This window comes from Trachinotus anak, unplaced genomic scaffold, assembly GCF_046630095.1.
Source record: "Trachinotus anak isolate AG129_WGS33_773 ecotype Australia unplaced genomic scaffold, CSIRO_AGI_Tana_v1 ptg000013l, whole genome shotgun sequence".
Taxonomy (NCBI): Eukaryota; Metazoa; Chordata; class Actinopteri; order Carangiformes; family Carangidae; genus Trachinotus; species Trachinotus anak.
In genome coordinates, this window is record NW_027273864.1 from 29,940,661 (window position 1) to 29,950,179 (window position 9,519).

General features: G+C 41.8%; 1 protein-coding gene across 3 annotated transcripts; it reads right to left on the bottom strand.

The window, feature by feature from the left end:
* Positions 1-592: 592 nt before the first annotated feature.
* On the bottom strand, positions 593-9,501 carry kctd6a (potassium channel tetramerization domain containing 6a). Of its 3 annotated transcripts, none has more exons than XR_011693363.1 (8): positions 9,376-9,501; positions 8,333-9,202; positions 6,252-6,360; positions 5,097-5,266; positions 3,413-3,665; positions 2,402-2,560; positions 766-2,309; positions 593-714 (listed from the first exon to the last, which is right to left on the bottom strand). XR_011693363.1 is itself a non-coding variant. In XM_071495521.1 (6 exons), the coding sequence occupies exons 2-6, from the start codon at positions 6,276-6,278 to the stop codon at positions 2,199-2,201; spliced, it is 720 nt and encodes a 239-aa protein (XP_071351622.1). In that variant the 5' UTR covers positions 6,279-6,360; positions 8,333-9,202; the 3' UTR covers positions 593-2,198. The 3 variants fall into 3 exon arrangements, 1 of the variants encoding a protein (XP_071351622.1); XR_011693362.1 differs by lacking the exon at positions 9,376-9,501 and having other exon boundaries at positions 8,333-8,475; positions 8,913-9,202; XM_071495521.1 differs by lacking the exon at positions 9,376-9,501 and having other exon boundaries at positions 593-2,309.
* Between the last annotated feature and the right edge of the window lie 18 nt (positions 9,502-9,519).

Here is a 9,519-nt window from a genome sequence, read left to right on the forward strand (position 1 = left end):
GGTTAAAGTCTGGACAGCTGAGGACCGTCGGACACTTCTGCTTCAGGTCCTTGTCGTGGTGAAAGGTGAATGATTATCAGTCTCAGGAAACACAAGGGAAACAGTGAGAAAAGCTGGTACCCTAACAGTGTTACAGGGCTGCCTGTGTTGTTGTAGCATCATTTTCCTTTGGAAAACCAAGACTACTGGAAATTTTGAGGCAGGCTTTTTTTCATCTTTATTTATTCAGATTCTTCGGGATGATGCAGTTATGTGGGATGTGTTTTACAGTGCTTTCTGACCAAAAATACCAGCACTTAAAAACACACACACACTGTGTTCGTGGAGATCCATTGCTTTAGGTTCTGGATTCCTGGACAGCTGGTTTCAGTGATACTTCATGCATACAGAAAAAAACTGATCAGCAGAACATTGACTGCAGAAATAAGGCATAATCTACCAGGAATTTATCCCTACATGTATCTGATTGGTGAACACAGCATTTTGCCAGATGATGTGTGTCACAGGAAAAGTTGACGACCCTGCGTTTTCATCGGCCGAGTCTCTTAATCAGAATCACTGCTGTGTCAACATTGATTTCAGTGTAGATGTTGGAGTGTTAGTTAAGCTTTATTTATACATCCCAAAATCACAAATGACAAATTGGCCTCAGGCGTGTTACAGCATTACGACACCCTCTGTCCTCTGACCCTCAAATCAGACAAATAAAAAACCCTCCAATGACAAAGTAGAATTACTGCCTCACTGTCGCATGGATTCACCAACCATCACAATCTTCCCTCCTGTTCCTGGGTTTGTGACATTATGAACATTATGATGCCACAGTGAAGTTGACCTTTTACCGTTTGGATATTAAATATTATCACTTCATCATTTTATCCTCAGGTCTCAGCCATATTGAAAAAGATGTATTTACACACATTCTAGTCAATACTGCACAGTTTTTACTTTGAGGATATAATGAGCTGGGTAATGAAATTTAACCAGAGGCCAAATGCCTGAAAAAACAAACAGGGTCTTGTTTGCCTGTTCAGATGGCTGATTATTCAGCAAACACTGCCTTCGTTTGCATTAATTAAACTGCATCTGAACTTTTGCACCACAACAGTATATTTAGCATTTGTGAATTTAAATAGGCTGTTTAGGGAATAACGATAGACAAGCTGTTAAAATGACACCGAGCAGATAACGCTACAGCTACGTTCAGAACGACAATAGTAAATGCATCACATTACATTTCCCTCGTTCAGTTTAAAGAAACAGCTGACACATACTTAAGCCTCAACTTTAACCACAAATAAACATTTGAATATAAATTATTTATACACAAAACAAAGACTGTGATTTTGTCCTTCATCACTTGAATTAGTAGCATGGTAGGAAGGAATCTGTTGATGTCCAGTATGAACAGGAGGAATGATGACAGCGAGAAAACAGGTTCAGTGTTCCTATGGGCACCTAACTATCGTTTTAAGACAGAGTTGAAAAAATGTGAACTATCCTTTAAATTGGTCTAATTTAGACCCATTTCTGTGAGAACTGAGCTCGAGCAGAAAAAAACTACCTGAGATCATCATTTTTCAAATTGCTTTATTTGCACTTAATATTGATTTCTGTTTACTGACTATATCAGATTTGTGATACTCGTGATATACCAGATGTTAAGCTACCATGCACTATGTGGCCAAAAGTATATGGACCCACAACACTGCAGTTATATAAGATGGGTGGGTAGATAGTTTTATTGTAGCTCCTATACAGGCACATAGATGAGGTCCAGCTCTGATGTTGGGTGATAAGGTCCGTCTCCGTCTGGATGGGGCGAGGTCATGGCTCCGTGCTGGCCAGTAAAGTTCACCACCACCAAACGGGGAAAACCTTTTCTTAAGGACACTGTCATGTTGAAACAAGAAAGGAAGCTACTGTCTGAAATATTATTGTGTGTGAGGGCCGTCCACACACTTTTGGCCATATAATATATACAATAAAGCAACGGTAATATATGTTAAAGGTTCATCATGATATACCACATGTGGCTAATGTGCTAGCCATCCAGTGACCCGGCCTTGTGCTCCAGCTCTGAGTAGACTGAGCGAATGATTCAAAAACAACACACATCATGCAAAACATTAACACACAATAACAAAACCACCACACACAAGTCTCGTCTGTCAGAAATCCATCCTTCGGTTCACCCATCAGTCGTTGACTTTGCGAACCCGTCGGCAGAATGTCCAGTTGTGCTCCACTGTGTTCTCATTGGCTCGTTCACTCATGTGGTGAACGCGCGTGTTGCGTATCGTGAAACCCTGGAAAACAACAAGACAGACAAACAGAGTCATCTCACTGCGTCTATTCTAATTTTGATTAGAAAAAACAAAAATCGATTTATGTTTCCTACAGCTTTGGAGATGAAGTCAAGCAGGTGGACACGCAGGCTGACTTCCTGCTGGTGGTCACATGGTCCGAAGGTGAAGGACACCTGGTAGTCTCTGGTGTCCATCATGTGTTTGTTCCACTTTGTGAAACTGCTGGAGATGGACTCCAACACTGAATGGACCTGAAGAAGGAGAGAAAGTCATGTGACAACTGCTTTAAAATTATTATTTACTGTTTATTAATAAGGGTTTTGTTTGTTTTGTTTAAGTATATATTATTGCTTTTTTGGTATGTTACAGTACAGTAGTTTTTTTAATTTTAATTGTTTACACTCAGTCCTCTTAAAAATGAGATCTAACTCACCGTGGGACTGGCCTAATATACTTAAAGCTATTCACTTATTTTGGAGACTATTACAGTTATTACCACCATCACCTGTGGTGCTAATAACTGTAAACACACTGCTTGATTCACTTGTAATATTAACTGAACATAATCTATGACACACACAAAAATCATCCTATTTAGTTTTCATTGAGTGAAAAAGTGTGAAACTCTTCAGTGTTGGTATGTGTAATACGTGTTCATGTCAGTTTTAGCCTAATTTGCAAATGTCACATGGTAACATCTTAAATTGGGAGTGTACGGTGGCCCTGAGAGATCAATGCACTGCAATGTAATAAAACTCATGTAAATAGACTAAACATGTGCTGCAAATACTCACAACACAACGGAAGTGTTTCCAGGGGACACAAAAAAGTGATGGACCTGGCTGACTTGGTCAATGATTTGTGACTTTTCAGGTTAAAAGCATTGAAAAATAAGTGTGCATGGATGTAGTGTAATACATGTTTTACAATAAATCAAATATTATTGGACAAAATAAATGTACAGGAATGTCCATTTATCTTGTACAGGGACAGAAGCAGCCTCCAGAGGAGAATAAGTTTACAATAAACATCAAGTTTTTGCATCACAAAATATTTTGCCACAATATGTCAGTGCAACACTAACCAGACCTGTTCCCACTGACCTTAGTGGTGATGGTGAGCTGGGTGATGATGACTGCAACAGGGTTGGAGTACTTAGACAGCTTCCTGGTGCTGGACAGCTCCACTACCTCCTCATAGGTGTCGGTGGGGTAGGGCAGCACAGGTTTGGGGTCTCCCAGGCACTGAATCAGGGGCTCGATCTGATAGAAGTCAGCCTCCTTCCTGAGCAGCTCTATCTCCTTGAAATCGCACGGCAGCGTCAGCTCTGATGTGCGCAGGAAGTTGAGGATGTAGCTGAAACAGCAGAAAGCGGGACAGAAATCGGTCGAGGCTGCTGAGCTGTGAAGCTCTGAGCTGACAGTTAAAGTCAGGACAGGAGGGGAGAGAGCTGCTGTACGTTCACACTGCGACCAACTCAATGAGAGTGAAAAAGGTTTATTTCAGTTTTTCTGACATGTGAGTTTGATTCACTCCTGTCTTAAAGGTTAAGATGAGTGTTATTCTGTATCTTTTATTGTCAAAAATAATGTTAAATGACAAAAAACAACAAAATGATGACTGATGAGTGATTCACTTGTAAGTCGCTTTGTATAAAAGTGCCTGAAAAATGTGTAAATGTAATTTAATGTAAAATGAGTCTGTCTCTGATGAATGCTGCCTACTGAACACGTAAATCTTTAAAAACGGGTCAAAAATATATAGTTTAAAAAAACTGTAGCTTTTTTGGAAACATGAGGAGCTGAACCATTTTGAGCTGTGGATTAATCCACATTTGGCACTCTCATGAGAATTTACAGCAGCCGGACAGTGTATGTGGAATTGAGTCGAAAAAAAAAACTAGTGTGTGTTCATGGTAATGAGGGAACGTGTCATCCTGTTCAACAGTGTGGCTCATTAATGTGTTTTTAATAAGATACATCAGGCTTCAGCTAGACATTGCTCGTTAGTAGGATTAGCTGAGTGTGTTGGTTTGGATCTTTTCATGGGTTTTGCAGAAAGTAAAAAAATGTATCACCAGACGTATATTTTCACTTCTTCGTTAGTAATCATCCTGAAAGGATATTATACCTGGAGCATTTAGCTGCTGGTATAATCTCCAGTGGAAAACTGGTTCCAAACAAGCAGCTTAACAAAAATTAAAGCCGAAGATCAAATGTGGAAGAGGTTATATTGTCCATGTCAGCAGATCAGAGTCCCTCCTGTAAATGGTTCACCTGGTGGTCAGCTGCTGCAGGGTCCACTCAGACTTAACTTGTCAGGCTCAGCTCCACATTTTCAGACTTATTAGGCAACATCCACACAAATACACCACCACTCTTGCTACATTTACACCTGGCTGTGGAGATACCTGAAGAAGGCAGATCACAGACATTTTCCATCCAATCTGATGGAGCTTGAGAGGATCTAACATCCCCTTAAACATTGTTACTATGGTAACATGCTAACACCTTGTTAACATTTAGCATGTTACTATAGTAACGTGCTTACATCTTGTTAATATTTAGCATGGGATACAGTGACATGGTAACACCCTGGTAAAATGTATTTCAACTGTGTACTTTATATTCTTTATATTATATTATTATTCATTATACATAATCTTAGATTGTGTCAGTGGGGGACTAGCAAAGTAAGAATTTCATTGTATGGTGCAAACACCTGTTTTTACTGTGCATATCACAATAAAAGCTTCTTGACTGAGTTTACTACAGGTGACACACACACCGAAACAACGGGCCGTCACGATCAATGAAGTAGTTTCCATGTGTGTCCCTCACGGTGGGGAGGTCCCCTCTGAACATGGCTCCCAGCATGGAGTCTGGATAACGCTGCAGCGTGGACAAAGACGTGCTGTACACACAGCCGCCCACGTTCAGACTCACTGGCTCCCCCATCTGGACAGAGCAGGAACAGCTGTTAGAGACGACACTGAAGAACACATCGCTTTCATAGACACCTGCACAACTTTTATCCTCATGATAACGTACAGTTACTACACTGCATTCTTTCACTTCTTTTCAACATATATTTATTTTGTAGACTTTTTCAGTGAACCATAACAACTAAAAAAGGCTGTTCTCTCGGTTACGGGATGACATTTTCTCAAAAACATTATCCTAATAATATATTCTGTAGCCTCTAACCTTTATCAGTACAACAAATGCTTAAGTCATCGAGCTTAAAGTGAAGATGGGATGTTCCAGTCTCATTCATCATATTGATAACAAAGCCAATACTGGCCTCAATGAGTAGATCGGACATCGCTTGTGATGTAACCAATCCATGAAATATAGTTTCTTTATTACTGCATAACAAAGAAAGAAATGCTGAAACAAAGATTTCCATTCATTAAGTCAAAGCAGAAAACACAGAAACACCTCCATGTAAAATATGTTACAATTCAACAGTTCGACAAACTGCAGCCTTCAGAATGAAATTAAATCATCAGCAGCTTTGTAAAACATTTCCAACCATATTATAACCTGCATGAAGGAGGATTCACTGCAGGACTGTTGGATTTAGAGAGGTGTAACTAATAAACTGCCCACTGAGTGAATATTTCTGCTTCTACTTTCAAGTAAAGGCTAAAATGCTGAAAAAAAAAATCAAGAGCATGCACACACACAAACACACACACACACACACACACACACACACACACACACACACACACACACACACACACACACACACAGCATGAAAGCATGTGCCATCGTTCAAATGTCAGTCATTGTTCAAAGGCAAAAGGCTGAACTGCCAGAGAGCAGAGCAGTTCAAATAGAAAAATGTCTGCAACAAAGGAAAAACACCTCTGTGTGTGTATGTACAAACACACACACACACACACACACACACACACACACACACACACACACACACCATGTGACCCAGGTCTCCATTCTCCATCTGCAGCCCTGGGATGGCTGACTGTGTTGGTTCTCTTCAGGTCAGACTGTTGAAAAGATCATTTCTGTGTTTCCACCAACACCTGCAACAAGAGGACGAACAGCTTGTGAGATGGTTACCATGGAGATAAGCAATCAGCTGATGCAGCAGTGTTGCCATGGCCCAGACATCATCTGGCTGATTAGTCTGGTGTCCCTGATGTTTCCACACACTGCCAGCTAGTGAGAAACAGGAGGAAGAGCTGTGGGCCTTGTTTCTTAAATCTCAGGAGCAGATGAATGAACCTGCCTGTGGCTGGTTAATGAAACTCACACAGTTTTTAATGAGCTGTGGCTGAATCGAGCATCAGCTGTGCGTTAAAAGGCTGGAAATCTCTCTCAGTTTCAGTTTTGATTCAGCAAGCTGCAAACGGAGTACAACGATTCTCCGCTCGCTGACAGCTCTTAAAAAAATGACTGAGGGAAATGCAGCAGATCAAGACATTGTTTTATTGAATGGTTGCAACTAATTATTATTATTTCATAATCTATTTACCTGCCAACCATTTCTTGACCAATCAATTAGTTGATTACTGTTAAGAATGTCAAATAAACTGTGAAAGTCCATGGTGATGTCTTCAGCTGGCTTGTTTTGTCCAACCACCTAAAGGTGTTAAATTTACTGTCACGAATGACAAAGAAATAAAGCAAACCTCATGTTTGAGAAGCTGAAACCAGAGAATATTTGGCCTCTTTGCTTCAAAAAATTAATAAAACTGTGCTTTGATTATCAAAACAGTTGTCGATTCATTTCCTCTTGATAATCAATTAATCCATCAATTGTCATAGCTCTGATTTTTTGTAATTCCATGTATTCTGCTTCATTGTTGAAACCTGTTGCCTACATTACCCACAATGCAACTCCACCAACAGTTTGGACAGACATTCAGGTGTGTTATGCCAGTAGCATCTAATGTAGGCTCGAGCCTCCAGTAGAAATGAGGGGGGGGCTACAGGGTTCGGTGAACTCCCTCCCTAAACTCCACACCCACACAGCAGACACACAGGTAGATCAGTCAGGTGTGTTTATCCTGCTGCTGTTACCTTATTGCAGGTGTGTTGGTATCAGTCTATATTCCACCTGATAACTACCAAGAAACTGCTGTACGGACAAGCCAAATAAGGACTGAGGTCATTTATTAACAGCGTCCCCACCACAACGTTTTTATTTTCACAGTGAATTGAGTTATTGGTCACGATTCTCTAAAAAGTCACTGCGCTACAGACCCAGACAACGCTGGGTCCACACCAGATAGTTCATCAGATCTCCAACAGCTCCTAACGTCAACGCTGCCCAAGACCTGAGAGCAGAGTCTAATGTGTCATGAGTTCACCTTTCAACCACCCCTGACAGAGTAAAACTGGCCTCCTCTCATTACCAGTTTCCCTCATCAAGATGCTTTAATCAGTATTTTCATATTGACCTCCCACAGAGACTCCACTGAGCTGTATAGCCTCCTCCAGCTTTTGGTTTTCTGGCCCACAGCTTTACTGTTTGACTCAGTGCTTTCATTAAGTTTGTTTCCAGCGAGAACAGAGCGAGCTTCTTTCCAGTTTTACTTTCTTGACAGACTGCAGCACATTTGCATCCTGATATTCAGTGGGATCCACTCTTCTTTCCATCTGTGCATTATTCCTGTGGCGCCGCGCCACACGACCGCACAGAGGAGAACAATTAATGCTGAATATTTATGTTTGCTGCAGGGGTGGTTTTACTTCTTTTCACCCTGAAACTGGACAGAACATGTAAGTTGCACCACCCTCACCGCGCTCCTGCGGCCCTGAACAGTCCAAGCTAACGCCGGTGACTGGGGTGAACCATGCCGCCTGAGGCTGCTGTGATCCGAGAGGCTGCTCAGGCTTTTCTACTGTTTCTCCAAATCATTCACACTCATTAAATTAGAAACAGCTGAGTGTCGATCGAGCCCATCGCTGACAGCAGCTAGTTAGCCGGTTAGCTTGATGTGTCGGCGCAGAAGACGACAGACGGATTAAATTAAATGATTAAAATCTCACCTGTGACCGGTTCATCGCTGCTTACTGATGCTGCCACAGGACACAGCCTCAGGTGAGCGCCCCTACCTGACCTCCTCATCCACAGCCATGAGTTACTGCACCGTCCAGAGGGACAACGAGCGTGAGGACACTTCCGGGAAGTCCTATCAAAATAAGAGTTGTTTTAGAGCCAGAGTAATAAAATAAAATCTATTCAGAGAGAGTGGAAAGAATTAAAAATAAAAATACTGAGCTCATAAAGGTCTCTAACAAATGTTGATTCGTTAGATTTTCAGGTGTGTTATTCTCATATTTCATCCATTCACATTTTCATAAAGTGGGATCTTTTATGGCTGTTTGTTGCAGGGGTTGTATTATCAGGCTACAAAAAGTGTGATATCTGCTGAAGAGCGGGTTTATACAGAAACACCACACTCACTGTTCGGCATCTACAAACACTGCTGTGCTGTTTTATTTCTATTGCTCAAATCCATGAAGTAAAACGGAACAATGCATTAATAATCGAAGAAATGCTTCATTTTAATGTCTGCGGCTGCAAAGGTTGCAGGGCGCACAATTTCTAGCGTTTAACAAAACGTACCTCCCACCACCTGGGGGCGGCAGCAGCAGCCCTTATCAATAACAGGAAACTATTTTGTTTATGAGCAGCTACGTCCGGTTGCTCACAGCTCCCCTGTTCTCCATCTACTCTGGAGACGTTTCTGCTGTAAAACTCTGTCTCTTTTTTCGTTTCCGTCGCTTTTTAACGTTCAACAAACTTTGCTGCATGCGTCGCCGAAGCGTCCGGACGACTTTCACTGCGACACACCTGTGCGGAAGTCCCGGAGTTTGTTGTGGCGGGCTTCAGCAGCGTTAGCCTGTAGCGTTAGCCTGTAGCTAGTCTATAGCTAGCCTGTAGCTAGCCTGTAGCTAGTCTATAGCTAGCCTGTAGCTAGCCTGTAGCGTTAGCCTGTAGCGTTAGCCTGTAGCGTTAGCCTGTAGCGTTAGCCTGTAGCTAGTCTATAGCTAGCCTGTAGCTAGTCTATAGCTAGCCTGTAGCTAGCCTGTAGCGTTAGCCTGTAGCTAGCCTGTAGCTAGCCTGTAGCGTTAGCCTGTAGCTAGCCTGTAGCTAGCCGCTCTGAACAGCAATGACAGCGGACAGAGTTTTTCTTTCTGCGTATTTCGACTCTTGACTCAAACCGGAGCTC